The 20338-nt window shown below is 44.1% G+C and overlaps 1 protein-coding gene across 2 annotated transcripts in view; it reads left to right on the top strand.

Annotated features, from left to right (window-relative positions):
• UHRF2 (ubiquitin like with PHD and ring finger domains 2) overlaps nt 1-20338 on the top strand; it is a 183135-nt gene that overhangs the window by 85719 nt on the left and 77078 nt on the right. For both annotated transcript variants that reach the window (XM_050943082.1, XM_050943083.1), the window contains exon 4: nt 4867-5085. In XM_050943082.1, coding sequence (XP_050799039.1) covers nt 4867-5085 — 219 coding nt within the window. The remainder of the gene's footprint in view (nt 1-4866; nt 5086-20338) is intronic.

The raw sequence follows: 20338 nt of genomic DNA, 5'->3' as shown, positions 1-20338 counted from the left end.
CTCTGTACATTCAGTGCTCCCTGCACCTGCATCCCCCCCTGAGCCACCCACACGCAGATTGCCCCACACAGAGCCCTCTCAACCCTCACCTGGATTCCCCCTACACTAAGCTCCTCCACACTTGGATCTTGCCTTGCTAAGCCTGCCTGCACACAGTTAGTGCACTTGGCTCAGAGGGGCAGGACCCTGGGATGTTTTTGGGGCATGCTCGGCCCTTGTGCTGTGTCAGGGTTGAGTGCAACCTCATCGCGTCTTGGGGCGGGGAAGCTGCATAGTCATCTCCCACCTCTGTGAAGCCAGTGGCCTGTGCTCCCAAATGCCGTGCTGGAGCTTCCCACATTTATTTGACAAACAAAATTTGCAAAATTTTAAAATGTATGCAGAATTTTTAATTTTTTGGAGTAGAATGCTCTCAGGAGTATGTATTATATAGGTAGGAAATCTGCTGAAAAGCACACAACTTCTGTTTTCTCTGGTAGGTTATGATAGAAGCTTTAAAAAGAAGAGAGGCTATAAAGAAGAAAAAACCTTTTACGAGCCTCATTTGAGTCTAAGAATAGTTCTTGTATTAGGATTCTGATAGTCTACTTTCTGTAGTGAAAATAATTGAGAAAATTTTGTAATGTTTTCTTAGTTGGTGTTCTTGAAAGATTTTATTTTGTTCCTTTGTATGGTATCTGCTGATTTACACTGCCCTACATTTTTTCCTTCCTAACACCAGAGTGTATTTTACCACAGTAATTGAAGTCTAGATTTTATAGTCTTGTGTTTAGAGGTGTATAAATAAAGCCAGATAAAAGTAGGCATACAGTCTGAGGTCTGATCTAAACCTGAAATGGTATGATCTGTTTTATCTTTTCTCTTCGTACTATTTCTGTTTGTTGTGGTGGTGGTGGAAGGAGATTTTTGAGGCTAGGGAACTTTCTGGTTGATAGAATTCCATCATTCTTCATATTAGAAGTTAGACTTCACTATAGAAGTACAAATTATTATTTATTATTCATAATAATTAGCCCTACGCATGATAGTATTTTCGGAAACAGGCCTTTGGGATTGTAGACCTCAGTGCAGCTGAAATTTTTTTTGGCTCTGTGGGAGGCAGATCTATTTAATATACCCACTTTTTATAAAACTAGAGCAATCCACTGTGAAAAGTTGCATAATAATTTGGTAAGTGTCACATGGAAATAACCTTATTCTTCAGTACACATCTTTGTTCTTGTTTAATTTTATCCCAGCCCTTGCTTACACAAGAAACAAGTTAATCTACCTTGGACACATGAAAAAGGGATCGATTTCACATGTCCATTCCACTGTAGGTGTTTGTGTGCTCCAGTGGATGCCTGTTTTCACATGACAATTCATCTACCTTGGACACATGAAAAAGGGATCGATTTCACATGTCCATTCCACTGTAGGTGTTTGTGTGCTCCAGTGGATGCCTATTTTCACATGACAATTCATCAGGGTCAATGAAAATTTCTGAGATTTGCTGTCAGCGGATGCCATTATCAGTTCAGTCTTTCCGTTTGGTCTCTGTGTGGTGTAGTGGTGGTAGCATTCCTGTGAAGGGCAGGTGTCCATGTATTCCCTCTTCTGGACAACTGGCTATTAAAAGGTCAATCCAGGTCGCTGGCAATGGTCAGCATTCACATAATCTGATCCACCTTTGACACACTAGGCCTCCTGATCAAATCAGACAAGTCAGTCGTGTCTCCAATGTAGAAAACAGAGTTTATTGGTGTGGTTCTGGACTCGACAGATGCCAGAGCTTTACGACTTTAGACAAGATTTTGAACAATGCAAAGCCTCATTCTGGATTTAAAGTCTTATCCTCTCACCGTCGTGAGAAGCTGTTTAAGGCTGATGGGGCACATGGCAGTGTGCGCTTATGTGGTCCAGTACACCAGATTGCGCCTCGGACTCCTTCGGGACTGAGTGACAGAAGTATATTCTCCAAGAAAGAACCACATAAACATGTTAGTGCACATATCAAGTCAATCTTAACCTCCCTAGATTGGTGGACACATCTGCCCAGTGTATGCAAAGGAGTTGCTTTTGCCCCACCTCAGCACTCTTACTTTAGTGATGGATGCCTCAGATGTGGGGTTGGGGGCTCTTCTGGAACGCCTGCAGACACAGGGTCTCTGGTCACCTCAAGATCTCAGTCTATACATAAACATCAGGGAGCTGTGGCTCATCTGTTTAGATTGCATGGCATTCCTTTCTCACATCAGGCAAATGGGTGTATTGGTGCTGATTGACAATATGATTGCTGTGTTTTATGTAAACAAAAAGGGAGAAGCTTGGTCCTCACTGCTCTGTTGGGAAGCAAACCTGTCTGGGGCCTCATGGCCCAGGGACTCAAAATACATTGGCAGATCACCTGTGCAGGTTGTTTTTCAATCACCACAAGTGGTCCTGTCATTCAGACATAGGAATGTCCATTTTCCAGCTCTGGGCAGCTGCCCAAGTGGAGTTATTTGCAACAAGGGATAACACAACAGCCTAGGTTCACTGAAATGCATTTTTACTGCTGTAGTCAGAAGGGCTGCTATATGTTTCACTCTCTCTTCCCCCTCCCTCCCTCCTCCCACCTTTGTGCCCAGAGTTCTGTGCGAGTACAAGGCCAGTCTTATACTGATTGCCCCATCAACACTGGTTTTCACAGTTCTTGGACCTCTTGTTCAGCCCCCAATGTTACTCCTGCTCCACACTGACCTAGCTTCATAGAATCCATGGTAGCATTTGTTGAAATGCTTCCAGTTCCACATGCAGGGCCAGAAAAACTGGCAGAACCCCAGGAGGAGAAAGAAAGGGATAGGAAGGACAGAGAAGCACTCATGTCTCTTCCCTAGCTTACCTGCGCAGTAACAGGTCAGGATATGAGACCTAGTTGAAGAGATTTAGTAGAGGAGTGGCCAGTCTATGGTCTGTTTCAATGGCTATTAATTGCCAATTATATCAGAGGCTTTCCATTCACTTTGGTGGACTTTGGATCAGTCTTCTAAGCGTGGGCTGCTGACTTTGATCATCAAACCATAGCCCAGTGTCCTAGCATGTAAGCTGCCATCAGCAACAGGCACCTTTGGCAGTACAGTTACTACTTGCAGTAACAATAAAGTACAGTGCAGTGTGGTGTTACCTGGGCCTCTGAGCCACCTTGAACTGCAGGCAACATGCCTCCTTCACTTTCCAGCATGTCTCATATTCATAAGCCTAGGATTTTGGCCTCATGGGCTGGAACTGGTTCAATTTGGTATAGCTTGTAATACTGATAAACTCATGAGCACTGCTAAAACTTCCAGAAGAAATTATTACAAAGTGGGGATTTAGTTTGTTATAATTCAGATTACTATTAGCTAAAAACAATTAAACATTTAACAAAGATATTTTCTTTTTTATAGTAGTTATTCTTTTCATCATTTAAATTTGTAGAGCGAGCTGTTTGCACATAATGGGTGTGTGTCCATCCATCCCCATGACTGGAATTTGTTACAAAATAGAATCTCCTTATACTGTGTCATATCAGAAATAAAGAAGTGAACTCTTTGAATTCTTGCTTTATTTCAGTCTGAAAGGACTGATTTCTCCATTTTGTAACAGGGTATCTTAATTTTTTTCCTACCAGCAAAATTTTCTTCTTGGTGTTCAGCCTTTCACTCTGCCATTTTCCCTAGTACATAGGCAGAGCTCTGTGATTTCTACAACCATTACCAAAATGGATTTATACAGAAGATTTATACTAAGTAGCTGGCTTCTCCAAAAGCCTGAGCACATTCTATGCTCATGCCATTTTACTGTAGCTATCTTTCAAATAGATATTACTCCTGCTAAATAGGTATTACCCAATTTAAAGGAATGGAGCTCACTAGAAGTATTTACCGTACAATTCTAGTGTGGTGTATGTCTGTGCTGGAATAATATGCCCCACCATTTAGAGGAAAATGAGATTGCTTGTAAAAACCTAGCAATTCATGTGTCTCCTTTAAAATAAATTTAAAAAGGTTTATTAACAAATGGAAAACTCTAATGTGATTTAACAAGTCTTTAATTCTTCAGGAAGCCTATTTTACAATATTGCAATCCTTACTACACGCTTGGTGAGAGAAATCCTTAAATATGGTACTGTTTAGCTTTTTAGATTTATCATTTACTAAACTGCTAATCACTAAAAGAAAAGGAGAAATATTTTAAAATGATTGGCCATTTTCTGTAATAGAGAGTTCGAGAAACATTCTTTGTGTGATTAGGGGTGTTTATTTGCTTGTCTGTGGAATTTCAGAACCATTCTACTTACTGTTTGATGAAAAAATTCATACTTTTTTTCCTATGCTATTTTCATCTTGCATAATTTTGTTGGTAAATGGTGTCAGTGTATGTAGGGTTGGATTTTCAAAAACTGTGTTGCCATTGAAGTCCATGGGAATTTTAACATTGACTTTAATGGGGATAGAGTTAGACTAGAAATGGGATTTTCAAGATACTAATCTTTGTTTCTTTTCACTGTGGGCATGTTTGGGAATTGTGCTATTGATCTGAGTATGAGCAAGACTGGGACAGGTTAGTACTCAGATTTGAAAATTTTTTAGCATCTTTCTAGCAAAAACCTTACATAAACATGATTCTTTGTGGTTTGGATTAAAACTGTTTTTCAAATCCCAGGTAGCAAGAACTGTAGTCATAGAACAGGCAAACATTTCAAAAATAACATAAATCCTATTTTCAAAAGTGATTTAGAAATCCAAATCACTTTTGAAAATGGAATTCAGGCTCTTAAGTTACTTGCACTTTTAAAAATTTTACCCTTTGATTTATTTCATATAATAGTGGAAGTACTAATTTGTAACTTTTTTCCCCCCCAAGGTATCCAGAGAATGGTATAATAGAAATGCGTGCCAATAATCTTCGACCACGAGCAAGAACCATTTTGAAATGGAGTGAACTCAATGTGGGTGATATGGTGATGGTTAACTACAATGTAGAGACTCCAGAAGAGAGAGGATTCTGGTTTGATGCAGAAATTACCTCTTTGAGGGAAATCTCAAGGACTAACAAAGAAGTTCATGCCAAAATTCTTCTGGGGTAAGATTTTATTGACCAGTTTTGAAAGTATGCAGGAAAAGAAATCAGAGCTTTCAGTTTTGGCCATTGCATTTCAGTAGATCATAAGTTTAACATTTCATTTTACCTCTATCTATCTGGATCCTGGAATTACTTGATTTTTTTTTTTTTTTTTAGTAGATGGAGACTTTTTCGGATCAATGCATTTGGAATGTGGGTGTATTCTCTTCTGCCCCTTCTCATCTCTTCCCCCCCCCTTTTGTGACCTGTTACCTGTGATCCCATTGGATCAGACTAGTAACATGTTTTCCTTCAATACTATCAAGGCTGAACCATCCATTTTCTCTCTCTCTCTCTCTCTCTCTCTCTCTCTCTCTCTCTCTCTCTCTCTCTCTCTCTCTCTCTCTCTCTCTCTCTCTCTCTCTCTCTCTCTCTCTCTCTCTCTCTCTCTCTCTCTCTCTCTCTCTCTCTCTCTCTCTCTCTCTCTCTCTCTCTCTCTCTCTCTATATATATATATATATATATATATATATATATATATATATATATTTTATTTTTTTGGTTCAGACCCTTTGGGCATCTCCAGAACCTAATGGGTGACAGTTGCCTTTGGCAATCTGGACAGACTTCTCAGTCTGCTAGTAGAATGTTCAGGGCCAGATGGTTTGTAGGTGAATAGTGGAATGGGAGAAAACAAATTCTTTGAGATTTCTATATGGACAAATTCAGCTATTTCACTGACTCTCTTATACAAGATGCTCAAGGACAGCCCTTCAGAGGCTGAATTTACTTCAACAAAAATCTGTAGTACTGAATTTTGACGTAAGCAATGAGATTGCCTATTCCCCCTTTGTCATTTTCTTTTAGTGCTATACTTAAGGATATCTGAGTTGTATGTTGACTTCATCGTGAATTTTGGGCAGACAAGCATCCTTTCCTTCACCCTAGAGTGTTTTTGCTAACAAGTCTGCTTCGGCGTTTGGCAATGAAGGCTGTAATGCCTTTTAGAATACATTTAGAACATTTTTCTCAACACAGTACTCTTCATATGAATCAAAGTTACATATTTTAAACTTGATATAGAAATTTCTCTGAAGGATTATTGAAACATAGTATGCCTTTTTAATGTAAATATCCTTGATCTTCAATTTGAAATATTATCTATCTGTTTCAAAATCTTCCTCTTTTGGTTATGCTAACCAAGACAATCAAATATCTTTCTTTTCTCCATTTTATTAGGAGGTAGATTAGAAATGTGTAAACCCTAATAGAAGGTTATTACCTTCAGTATCTTCTGCTGAACTAACTTAATGGACTGAAATCTACGATTTGTGGACATGGCCAACATCTAGTTTGATGCTAACTATATTCTCTGTATAGTTCTCAATTATAGTTCTTCAAGTGATTGTCCACATAGATTCTGCTTTTGTGTGTGTGTGTGTGTGTGTGTGTGTGTGTGTGTGTGTGTGTGAGAGAGAGAGAGAGAGAGAGAGATCAGATTACTTTTCGGTAGCAGTGTTCATTAGGGCCAGTCTTATGCCTTCCACCAAGGACATAAATGGTGGAGTAGTCCCAGCAGTGCCATAGGTCCTTCTTACTACCCATTGCTGCAATTTGCAACCCTTGGCAGTATCCACTTCTCTTGCACACTGTGCCTTTCACCTTAGATTTTAGGTCTAGTTTATTAGTGAATTAGTTTTAGTTCATAAACTAAATTTCCTTTTGCCTGTTGGCATATATATATTTTTTAAAATAGTTGTTTAGGTTACTTAAGTATCCTTTAGCTTAGACAACCCTCTGTATAAGGGTGCGAGGATGATAGTAGAAGCTGAGTTACCAATCTACAAGACCTGTTACTTGTGTGACTCCACTATGTCTATAAATGATGTGCACCCTTAGTGTTTCATTTGCCTTGTGAAAGAACACATTATGTATTATTCATTTCCCAAAAGGTGAGAGAGGTGAGACTGAAACTCTTCCTGCCAGAGAAGTTGTTGATGCAAGCCTCGTCAGATCACATCCCTCTGACATGTTTTGCTGTGCTGTGTAGACAAACTCTTAATTTGGCAGTCGTCTTTGAATCAAGGCTGAGCTCTCTGAGTCAGGACTTCTTTCTCCCCACATTTTTTCCAGCAGTAAGATGACAGAGTAGAGAGCAAGTACAAGGTCAAAAATGCACTAATTGTTCTTCCATATTTTCAGCCTTGAATAGAGCAGTTCTGTTAGTTTTGCCATCCGCGGGAGTAGGATGAGGCCAAAGTTTTATGAGGAAAGGCGAATCCTCGTACAGCAATCCAGAGGATTTCTTGTATCCACTCCTAGCTGTCATGCAGTTAAGGTCTGTGGTGAGTTGGTTGAGCGGAGCGTGGAAACTGGTTTTTTTTTTTGGTTTTTTTTTGGTTTTTTTTTGAACAGTCACCAGGATTTTTAGACAATGCCACAGCAACACATGATCAATAGAGTAAAATAACTAGTTCTGTGTCTTTATAAACCAGCTAATATTCCCTCTTTAGCAAAGTGAACAAAGTAAAATAACTAGTTCTGTGTCTTTATAAACCAGCTAATATTCCCTCTTTAGCAAAGTGAACAATCACTTGCTTAATGACTTCTTCAGGTGACATTTACAGCAGAAGTTGTTCTTCTGCAGCGTGCCTTATTCAGTAGCCTGCTTCCAGCTTGGTGGTTGTGATGATTTCCAGGGGCTAAATGTCTTTACAACCTTCCCCCACATGATCTTCGTATCCATTTATTCCATAGACCCAGACCCACTCTTCAGGAATTCCATTAGACTATTAAAATGGCCATATCTTTTTAAGAAAACAAGTGGGAATACTCTTTCAGACACTTCTCCAAATAAGGATTGCTTCTGTACTTAATACAATACAGAATTTCATTGAGTGACAGCCCTTGTATAATAAATATGAGATGTATATGTGGGCTTTTTGTGTATTTGCTTTTGATTTGTGATATTTCATTCTTTTCCAATATTTCAGGTGTTTTGTTTCCACCTACAAACACCTGTTTTGGGATTTATGTTGCATCATTGCCAATTTGTGTTTGTAACAGTACTCATAAAGTTAATTTAATTCCTCTCTTACTCTTTTTTCAGTTTTGAATATTTTGAATATTTTGAGGGAAGCCCAGCTTCTTCTCACTTACTCATTAAGATTCTTTAGGAAACCTTTACTTTGTTATCTTGAAAGCTAAGTCTGATGTGCTTTTCAAGAACTATCTTACATTAGACAGGTAATTGAATTAATGGCATTTTCTTTACTCATTCATTTCTTTAATTTTTAATGGACAGAACATTCCTGACAACAAGTGGTTGGATTTGCTCTAAAAGTGCATAGTAATTGTCAATCAAAAAACAAGTGATAGTGCTAATAGCAATACCACTATAAATATAGTTAATCCAGAATTATTCCAAAGTATTTCATAGATTCTTTATATAAGATGACTTAAGGCATCTTTTAGGGAAAATGTGGTATTTTTGGCTAGAGTTTTAAAATTAAGATGCTCAGGACTGTGAGCAGCACTGTTCACTCCTTATTGTGTATATAAATTGAATAATTACACATGCAAAAAGGTTAGTTGGGTACCTAATTAGTCATTTGTATGTACATTTATCTTATTTGTATGCACAGTAGAAATAACTGTATGGGCCAGTGGAGGTGTACTTTTCTGCATTATTTTTTTTGCACTGACATCAGACCTCTTCTTTTTGGATGTTTGATACCAATATTACACAGTATTTTGGGGGAAAAGGAAGTGAAAATATCAGTTGATAGTACAGGCTGTATTTTAGGGCCATCAAGTGATTAAAAAAATTAATCGTCTGATTAATCGCGCTGTTAAACAGCAATAGAATACCATTTATTTTAAATATTTGTGGATGTTTACTACATTTTCAAACATATTAATTTCAGTTACAACAGAGAATACAAAGCTTACAGTGCTCACTTTATATTTTTGATTACAAATATTTGCACTATAAAAAACAAAAATTGTATTTTTTAATTCATCTCATACAAGTAGTGCAATCTCTTTATCGCAAAAGTTGAACTTACAAATGTAGAATTATGTATAAAAATCTGCATTCAAAAATAAAACAATATAAAACTTCAGAGCCTACAAGTCTACTCCCTACTTCTTGGTCAGCCAATCACTCAGACAAACAAAGTTGGTTACAATTTTCAGGAGATAATGCTGCCTGTTTCTTGTTTACAATGTTACCTGAAAGTGAGAACAGGTATTCGTATGGCACTGTTATAGCTGGCTTTGCAAGATATTTACGTGCCAGATTCGCTAAAGATTCATATGTCCCTTCATGCTTCAACCACCATTCCAGAGGACATGCTTCCATGCTGAATCAAGTTCTGCTTGATAATGATCCAAAGTTGTGTGGACTGATGTTCATTTTCATCATCTGAGTCAGATGCCACCAGCAGAAGGTTGATTTTCTTTTTTGGTGGTTTGGGTTATGTAGTTTCCGCATCAGTCTGTTGCTCTTTTAAGACTTCTCAAAGTATGCTCCACAACTTGTCCCTCTTGGATTTTTGGACGGCACTTCAGATTTTTAAACCTTGGGTCGAGTGCTGTAGCCATTTTTAGAAATCTCACATCTGTACCTTCTTTGCTTTTTGTCAAATCTGCTGTGAAAGTGTTCTTAAAACGAGCATGTGTTGAGTCATCATCTGAGACTGCTATAGCATGAAATATATGCAGAATGCAGATAAAACAGAGCCGGAGACATACAGTGTCCTTTGGTATGGTGGCCAAAGCATGGAGGGGGCGACTACAAAAGTGCCATGCAAACACCTCTTCTCTCTTTCAGGTGACATAAATAAAAAGCAGACAGCAGTGTCTCCTGTCAATGTAAACAAACTTGTTTGTGTTAGCAATTGGCAGAATAAGAAGTAGGATTGAGTGGATTTGTAGGCTCTGAAGTTTAACACTGTTTGTTTTTTGTTTTTGAATGCAGTTATGTAACCAAAAAAATCTGCATTTGTAAGTTACATTTTCACAATAAAGAGATTGCATTTCAGTACTTGTCTGAGGTGAATTGAAAAATACTATTTCTTTTGTTTATCATTTTTACAGTGCATATATTTGTAATAAAAAATAATATAAAGTGAGCACTTTCTGTTCTCTGTAATTGAAATCAATATTGAAAATGTAGAAAAACATCCACAAATATTTATGAAATTTCAATTGGTATTCTATTGTTATAAATGCGATTAATCACCGTTAATTTTTTTGAGTTAATCGTGCAAGTTAACTGCGATTAATTGACAGCCCTACTATATTTTGATAATATGGAAATAAACAAGAAATTAGGGTTTAAACAGGACTGTCATTTTGAGGAAACCACCCCCCCAGGATCTTTAATATCTCCTTGTGGTCCCTCCTGATACTATGTAAGTATGCTGCTATCCTGACCCCTTTCAGTTCCTTCTTTCCACCCACAGTCTGAGTCAGAATACCCTGTGGCATTTTCCTCTACCTTTTTTGACAGTCACCTAGTCAGCATCTGTTGCTTGGTAAATAGTTGGCAGTTACTACCCTGTACTTCAGGTTTTCCTTTATATTTTATTTTTTGTTCTCTTTTTATTAATTCTTAGTTGGTGGTGCTGAGCGCCAAGGGCATGCAGCACTTTCCAAGCTTCAAATACTAACTTTTCCCGGTAGTAACACTTTGCCCCCCATGCCCGCCCCCCCCCACACACACTTTTTTATGTTATGCCTTGGTGAGGGGGACACTAAAGAGAGATGTGCATCTGCCTATCCTTCAGAAAGCATATGCAGATTTCCAGGGATCTGCACCTCAAACAGCACCTTCTGGAGCTAACAACGAGGCCTGCCTCGGCAGCGGGCCTAGCTCCCAATCGTCTTGTTAGCACTTATTCAACCGCTGCCCCCTGCCATAGCTTCCCTCAGGCCTCTGCACTCTGATTCCTTTCCAAGGACGAGAGGCCAATCCTCCTCTGATGTTCCTCTCAAGAGGATCCATAAGACTAACTGGGGCCATTCTAGTCCAAGAGAGGTTCATCATCATCCTTAAAAAGGGGCTCACTATAACATTGTGCCTCACCACATACCCGGGGTAGAGCTGGGCCATCCACCTGTGTCTCCCCGGTGCTCAGGTGAGAAGAGCCAGGCACCATACTGTTGACTGCGGAACAGTCTGTGGAGCTCCCTTTAAGTCCAGTACTGACAGCCATTGTTTCAGTGGCGTTAATCTCCCTACATACCACCCCACAGGTGTACATGGTAGCAAGGGACCTGCTGTGCCTGTCTGACCTCAATTAGCTCTTAGTACAAGAGTCCCTTGGTGCCACCTGTTGCCCCTGGCCAATTGACCTCTTTGGCACCGGGGCAGTCACTGGCCTTAGTAGGGCTAAGAGACAATTTAAGGGCTACACCTCAACACAGTCCACTATGCAGCCTCGTTCCTCAATACTGGAACACCTTTCCACTCTGGCATGCATGCCCTCAACTTTGGTGCCCATTGCTTTGATACGGGGGAATTGTCACACTGGGGGCTGACCACAGTTTATTCCTCAGCATTGCACGTGAAGCTTGTTTTTGGTACTGGAGTTGGATGTGAGACCTTTTACGTCTCATGGACGGGGCACAGATCACTGTGCATCTTCAGTACTGATTTATCTCCATCCCACTAGGTGCTAGACAAATCAGATCATCCAGTAGCTCCACCAGCTTGTGCACTTCCTAGGCTGACTCAATATTCCGAAGCCCCTTCAAGATGAGGTTTGTCCAGCTCCTCGCCATCCCCAGCTGGGTGCATTAGGTCTAGTAAATCATCCAGACTACCTCTGGATTACTGGGATTAGTACTGGTCATATTGAAGAACAAGTCAGCATGGCCTGACAGCTTGTGTCTCCCTATGCCCTACTCCCTTCTCTGTTGGCCTCTGAGGGACTCCCCAGGGATTACACAATCTGCCAGGTTGTGGTCTCCACCTCATTCAAGAGATTGCTGGACCCTACCACAACAGAACCTCATATCCTTCCAGCAGAGGTTACCCTTCCTGATCAACCGCTCCAACAGGACAAGTCATTACTGGAAGGACAAGACTTGTCTCAGGAAAGGTACATCATCTTCTGTTAATTTGTCCTCATTTTCCCTGATGACTCGGTGGCCCCAGGCTCCTCCAAACCAGTACTAGAGGATTTTAAGTTTTACCAGGATGTGTTTAAGAGAGTGGCCTCTGCTCTTGGTCATGAGATGAGCTACTGGACAAGAATACCTATAAGGTACTGGATAGCCTTCAGGGGGCAATCCCAGGAAGGGTAGCAATTTTAATTAGTGAGGTCCTTTTGGAGCCAGCATAGGTCCTGTTGAACACACCAGCTTTGTTCTCTTGCACAGACAAGCACTCCCATGTCTCTGCACGTGGATTAGTGTTTTTATTCTCACTTGGGTCTGAATTCCCTGGTTGTGGTGATTGCCAATGAGAGATTGAGGCAAGAGAGATACAAGTCTTCCCCCAAAGAGACCCCAAATGACTGGACATATTGGGCAGAAAAATGTATTCCACTTCATGTCTCCAGATTTTATAGCTAATCTGTAAGTGCTCTGAGCTGCATATGACTTTAACTGGGAAGCACTGCCAAAATTATCAGAGAAACTTCCTGAAGATGCAGTGGAAGACTTCAAGGCTTAATGGTAGAGGGACATTTGGCCACAAAAAGTGTTGTTGGTCTGCATTAGCTGTGGTCTGTGCTGTAATAATGAAAAAAGTCGTGGCTATATAATTCTGGTGTAGCACCCAACATGCAACACAGTATAGAGGACCTACATGGTGTTCTTTTGATCTTGGGCAAAAATGATGAGAAGTTAGATTCATTTAAAGACTCCCAGGTGACTGTCTTTTATCCTTAGGTTTCAAGAGATGACCGCATATACTGCCACACACCCAGTACTCCCAATAATACTTTAGGCAACCTCTCTGTCTGCCCAGGCAATTTGATTTCTTTTTGGAAAAAATCATAGACCTCAGAGAAGAAGGTTCTCTAGCTCTGGCTCCAATCAGCAGGCCCAGCCGTTTCTGGGGAAATCCCCCTTTCTCGAGTGCTTGCTCATGTCGATTCCATTCTAGGTATGTGCCCACGTGTAGGTCATCAGAGACTTTTGCCTTAGTGGTATCTGTAGGATTGGCTGTGGTGCCTTCTGGAGTGCCACAGGCATGCTGTGGTATATTGGGCACCGCCAACCCTATGCCCGCACAGTTCCTTCTTACCATCTGTGGTGGTTAGTCAGAGCACCTCTCTCCCTTGCCTTGCAAGTGGTTAGCGGTTTTCTCGCCTTGTTAAGAGCCATTCAGCCTTAGGGCTTTGTACATAGTTTTAATTGTTCTTGATAGATATTGTGGTAGTTAGAGTCCCAGTGGGACTCTGGCCCGGGAGGGGCATGCTCCAGTCCACCGGGTTCATGGATTGTAATAGGCCTATGCTTGTTAGCAATCCCCACGGCTGTTGTCCCAAGTGCTTGGACGAATCATACGTCAAAGAGAAGTGTTTGTAAAAACTTTCGGCCACAAACTCAGATGGAGTGGGATATCTGACTCCGAGCCCTGCTAATGGAGTTGGCCGTTCACCTGGCACATGAGCCCTCCCACCAAGAATCAGCAAGCACCTTGGCATCGGTACACAGTGCATCACTGGTACTGGGCTCTGCCTGGCGCAGATCAACATCTCTGGTGCCTAAGAAGAAGACACGGAAGCGCAGCTCCCTGGCACCAGGAAAAAAGGCCCAAGGGTTTTCGGGCAAGGGACTTAGTTTAGCCTGTTCGGCCACTCTGGAGCCACGAGTGCGCGCCTCTCCTGTTGGGGCCTGAGCCCCTCTAAAGGTCTGTCACCGACTCAAGAGAGTGGTATGGGATCCAAGCCTCTGTGAGCACCGTCACCTTTCTAGGCCTCCTTGGCGCAGAGACAGCAGATGCCTCCATCAGTGCCTTGAGGCAGCAGGATCCAACCGCTGTGACTCCTGAGGAGATAGACAATGATCCTGTGATATGAGACAGCTCTCCACACCACAGTGATGCAAATCCCTGGATCCACAGCCCCAATCCTTTGGGGCTCACCCCTCGTCACTGGCACCACGATCACCGCCACTCAGACGCGGTTCACCTGGAGATCAACGTCCGCTCTCCATATTACCAGCACTGCTCACCCTCCTATCGGTTGGTTTCCTGTCGAAGATCCCCATTACCTGCCACATAAAAACAATCCCCATCCAGGCTCCGAACTCCCAGGTGTCGCTACCTGGTACAGACACTGCTCATCTCGCTCCGGTCTCCAACGACAACTATTAGCAGGCAAACCCAGTCATCAGCGCTCCTCCGTGGTCAATGGAAAGGGACTTCTCCAACACAGAGGGCCAGTTTAGCCAGTCGCCCAGGTCCCACCAGCGCAATTGGAGCCCTGACGTCACATTGACTGCGACGGTTCAGCAGTGGTATAAAAGCCAGTGGCCAACACAGTGGCCTTATTGGGATTCCTGGGGAATGCCAGTCATGGCAATGCCCCCTTCCCAATAGCAGGCGGCATCAGCAGCACTAGCCACAGCAGGTGCATGAATGGCACCGGACTCGATGCATGCAGATCACTTGGAGGCCAGGATAGAGGAAGTGGTACCAAATCTCCCCTCTCTGGGGGTGGACCAAGCCTTGGAACCACCTCCGGTAACCCAGTCATCCTTGTTGTCCCTGGACAAGGCGGTTGTGGGTCCTTCAAGAGCCAGACCGCCAGATGACTTCAGGGAGCATAGGCTGTGCTCTGAAGAGTGGCAGAAAATCTGAGTTTGGAAGTGGAGGAAATGACAGAGTATATGGACTTGTTTTAACATTCTCTTGGCTTCCACCCCTGCCCATGTTGCTCTGCCGTCCATGAAGGAGTCTTAAAGATCACCAAGGCCCTATGGCACACTCTCTCGTCCATCCCTCCCACTTCTAACAGGGCAGAAGAAAAAATACTTGTCCTAGCCAAAGGGTTAGAGTATCTGTATACCTACCCTCCCTGGGCTCATTGGTCGTCTCTGCAGCCAACAAAAAAGAAAAGCAACTCCATTCCTCCTGTACCCCCCAAGAATAAAGAGGCCAAAAGACTGCATATCTTTGGGAGAAAGATTTATTGGACTGCCAGCCTGCAATTCCAGGTGGCAAACCACTAGGCCCTCTTGGGCAGGTAGAGTTTCAGCTATGCGGGTTCCTAGAGTCCTTCCCACAGGAGTTAGCTGAGGAGTTGACCACCTTGGTAGAGAAGGGCACAGCGGCAGCTGGGTGTTCTCTGCAAATGGCCTGGGATGCGGTGGAGTATGTGACTTGGGTTGTCGCATCTGCTGTGGTAATGAGTAAGACTACACTTTAGTCACGGTTATTTTTAGTAAAAGTCATGGACAGGTCACAAGCAGTAAACAAAAATTCATGGCCCGTGACCTGTCTGTGACTTTTTTACTAAAAATATCCCTTACTAAAACTAGGGGGGGTGGGCGGTGCTCAGGGTGCTGTGGGTGCTGGAGAAGGGGTGCTGTGGCCCAGGTGGAGGGGGCATTGCCCAGAGGGAGGTGCAGGTACTGGGTGCTGGAACTGGGGCAGTCTCCTTACTTGGTTCCTGGGAAGCGGTAGCCCTAGCTCCACGTGATGCCTCCGCTCTGCCCCGAGCCCTGGCTCTCCAGCTCCCTTTGTCTGGAAACTGCAGCCAGTGGGAGCACCAGGTGCAGTGCCAGGTTGTGGAACTAGGGGAGTTGAGGGAGAGGAGCCACCCCCCCCCCAGGTAAGCAGCGGCCTTGACGGCCCTCCCCCAACACACACACACACACACACACACTCGCACTCCCAAACTGCTGCTGCTGAGGAGCAGGGCTCTCACAGGACATGCAGACTGCAAGCCAAGACCTTCCTTTTGACAGGGTGGGTCTTCTCTCAGAGCAGATGGATGCCAGACTGCATGGAGTGAAGGATAACAGGGCCACCCTTCGTAGTCTGCTAGGAAGCTCTTCCAGCTGCCCCCACCGCCAAGGCCTTGGTAGCCCAGCCAGAGTTCTGCAAGAAGAAGGGACAATAGCTTCAGTTGGAACTGCCCTTCGTCATCCTGCTCATCTGCGCAACCTTGGCCTGCCAAAGACCTTGAGGGCTAGAAGCGTGCATTTTGAGGGTGCACTCGAGCAATGCCCCAGTCAATTCTCCGGGTCCTTCCTGCCCTTTCCTGGACCATGTCCACCCTTTCCATTTGGCTTGGTTAAGGGTAACCTCAGACCGCTGGGTCTTGGATATAGTGTCCTGGGGCTATACCCTACAATGCATGGCTGCTCCTCCCTCCCACTCCCCATCTTCCCTGCCCTCTTCAGGGACCCTTCTTATGAGCAACTCCTCGCTCAGGAGGTCGAAAGGCTCCTGTGCCTGGGGCCAGTGGAGGAGGTTCCTTGAGTCATGCAAGGAAGAGGTATCTACTCCCATTATTTCATAATCCTGAAGGCCAAAGCGGTCCTAAGACCCATCTTGGCCCTGCGTTGCCTCAACAAGTCTCTCAAGAAGTTGGAGTTCTTCATGGTTTCCCTGGCCTCCATTATCCCTTCCCTGGATCTGGGAGATCGGTACACTGCTCTCGACTTGAAGGACGCTTATTTCCATGTCTCCATATTCCCAGGGTACAGATGTTTCCTCTGTTTCATAATGGGAGGACACAATTTCCAGTTCGTGGCACTCCCTTTTGGCCTATCATCGTTCCCAAGGATGTTCACAAAGTGCCTGGCACCATTGGCTGCTTACCTCAGGCGGCGGGGGTCCACCTATTCCCATACCTTGACAACTGGCTCATCAAGGGCAAGTGTCTGGAGCAGGTGCAAAGAAGCTTCAATCTCTGCATTCCACCTGCATCAACCCAAACCTGGTAATAAACACAGAAAAGTTCACGTTAACACCACTCCAACACATAGTTTATCGAAGTGGTTCTCAACTCCACATGGGCCAAGACCTTCCTTCTGGAAGTGTGGTTTCAGGTCATTGCAGACTTGAGCCACCCACTTATCACAGCCCACACGTGTTTGTGACTGATGGGCCACATGGCCATGTGCATGTACGTGGTAAGCCATGCCCGGCTTCATCTGAGGCTTCTGCAAACATGACTAGCCTTGGTTGACATTCCCAGCAGGCACCCCCTAGACCGAGTGCTCCTGGTGCCGAGCCATGTCCTACTGTCTTTGGACTGGTGGCGGGATCCTGAATTGGTGCTGCGAGGAGTTCCCTTCGTGACCCCATCTCCATTGCTCACCCTGGTCTTGGATGCATCAGATTTGAGCTGGGGAACCCACCTGGGCAAGCTCAACACCCAGGGCCGCGGGCTACAACACGACCTAGCCCTTTGTATCAGTCAGGGAGCTCAAAGTGGTTTGCCTGGCTTGCCAGGCTTTCTTGCACTACCTGAAAGGCAAGATGGTGTAGATCCTGATGGACAATACTGCTGGGACTTCTGTGTGTGGCATGCCATTTGCCTGGTAGCTGTCCATCTGTCCAGAACCACGAACATCCTTGCAGATCACTTCACTAGGACCTTCTCATCTTGCCACGAATGGTTGCTCCATCTGGAAGTGATCAGCCTAATCTTCCACAGATGGGGGACTCTCCAGGTAGACCTGCTCGCGTCTCGGCAAAACAGATAGCGCCACATGTTCTGCTCTCTGCAGGGCAGGGACAAGGGCTGCCTGTCGGACGCCTTCCTCATTCCCTGGTCGGGAGCGCTGTTGTACGCCTTCCTGCCAGTGCTGTTAATCCACAAGGTCCCACTAAAGGTGAAACAAGACAAAGCAACTGTCATCCTCGTAGTCCCAGCATGGCTTTGTCGATACTGGTTCGATACGCTGCTGAGTCTGTTGGCAGCCACTCCCTTGCAACCGCCTCTTCAGCTGGATCTGCTGCCCTAGAACCACGTCAATCTGCTGCACCTGAACCTGGCAGCACTGCAGTTGATGGCCTGGCTGCTGCATGGCTAAGTGGGAATCATAGAATATTAGAGTTGGAAGGGACCTCAGGAGGTCATCTAATCCAACCCCCTGCTCAGAGCAGGACCAACATCCTCTGGATGAACAACGGTGTTGTGCTGATGTTCAGCAGGTCCTGCTGGGCAGCAGGAAACCCTCCACCAGAGCTACCAATGTGGCAACATGGAAGCAGTTCACGTGTTGGGCCTCGGATCATCACATCCATGCGGAAGAGGCTCTACTGCAAGACGTCCTGGAGTATTTTCTGCACATTAAGCTCTAGGGCTTGTCACTGTCTTAGGTCAAGGTGCATCTGGTGGCCATTTTGGTGTTCCACCCTCTGTTTCAAGGCTGGTCAGTCTTTGCCCCCACCCCATGACAGCGCAGTTCATGAAAGGCCTGGAGTGCCTTTACCTGCATGTCTGGGATCTGGTTCCTCCTTGGGACCTGAATCTTGTGCTGTCAAGGGTCATGGGTCCCCCCTTTGAGCCCCTGGCTTCCTGCTCCCTCCTGCTTCTCTCCTTCATCTCTTGCTGTTACTTTGGCTCACAGCATGTCCGGGATCAGGGCGCTCACATTAGAACCATCTTATCTTTATCTTCGATAAAGTCCAACTGAGTCTGCACCCAGCCTTTCCACCCAAGATCATCGCCCAGTTCCATACTGGTCAAGACATAATACTTGCTGGTCCTTTGTCCAAAGCCTCATGCAACAGATGAGGAATGCAGGTTGGTCTCCAAAGTGGGGTGCACAAGATCCATTGGGAGGCATGGCAGGAGGAGCACCGCCAGGGAGGGGAGGTAACCAGAGGAGGGAGGGAGGGAGCGAGCGGGGAAGCTGCCCCCTCAGCAGGCAGGGCCACCAGGAACGCAGGCGCTTTAGAGGCTGCAAGGCCGTGGGCTAAGGGGGCCCTGGGTCCCTGGCCTGCAGCTCTAAAGCCCCTTTCGGAATGCGGCCCTGAGTCCTCCGGCCCGTGGAGGAGCAGGTGCAGCCGTGCAGCCAGCGGCGGGAAAGAAATAATGGAGCATATTCAATCACATTGCTCTCACTAAAAATATTAATATTTTTTGTGAGAGCAAAAATTTTTTGTACCGTTAATAAATTTAAATTTTTTTTTCATATTTCTCATCCTTTTTTAATTTCTATTTTTTGTGTTTTATAATGTACATAATATTAGTATAGTAGTACGTGTATATAATTTATACATAAATATACATGTATTGGGGTTGCGTGATCAAAATTTTTTTACTGATGGGGTGCGCAATTAAAAAAGTTTGGAGACCACTGCCCTAGACGTCAGACGGGCCTGGCCTTCTAAATAGATAGAACAGAGCCATTCCATAAGTCTACATAGTTGTTTGTTGTGGTTGCAGACAGGATGAAGGGTGGCCTGGTGTCTGCCCAGAGGATAGCATCGTGGATAACAGCTTACATCCACTACTGTTATGAGCTGGTGAAGGTGTCCCTGCCTGCGATTGTGATGGCTCACTTGTTGTTGTTAATTGAGCAGGGTGGCACTTACGATTATATTTACTTTGTCAAGGAGAATTTCTGAATTGGAGAGTGCTATCAACTGACAATTCCATACCTACTGCAAGGATAGGGTAGACTTATGAATTTACCCAGACTTATTCTCACTATTTCAAAGGTGTAGGGAATGCTGCTGCTTTTTGGCCCCTATAAGAGTTACATAAAAAGAATGTAAATAAGCTTGGTAGTTAAATTACTCATTTTGAAAAGACAGTAGGGTTCAGTAGGTTATCTCATCGGTTTTATTGGTTTTAACCCTACAAACACTAGCTCAGTGGTTTGAACATTGGCCTGCTAAACCCAGGGTTGTGAGTTCAGTCCTTGAGGGGACAATTTGGGGATTTAGTTAGGGATTGGTTCTGCTTTGAGCAGGGGGTTGGACTAGATGACCTTCTGAGGTCCCTTCCAACCCTGATATCCTAGTCCTTTTGAAGTCAATGGGTCACTCAAGTGCTCAGAGTTAAGCATGTGCGTAATTGTACAGAGCAATGATGGGTTTATTTTCACTTTAAAAATACACAGTATTTGATGGGTTAGATATTACTAAATTTTATAACTTGTTTTTTTTTTCCTTAAGGAAAACAGTAGAAAAGAAAATCCTAGTTGCTGTTAATTTAAAAGCACAGGGGGAAAAGTACAGGAGACTCATACCACTGCTGTCTGAGAGTGTGAGAGTTGCTTGCACAGACTAGCCTGACCAGGGACAGTTGCTGGTGATCCTGGTGCCTGCCCCAGTGGGCAGGCTGAG

Source organism: Gopherus flavomarginatus, chromosome 3 (assembly GCF_025201925.1).
Source record: "Gopherus flavomarginatus isolate rGopFla2 chromosome 3, rGopFla2.mat.asm, whole genome shotgun sequence".
Taxonomy (NCBI): Eukaryota; Metazoa; Chordata; order Testudines; family Testudinidae; genus Gopherus; species Gopherus flavomarginatus.
This window is presented reverse-complemented; position numbering and strand designations above follow the sequence as displayed.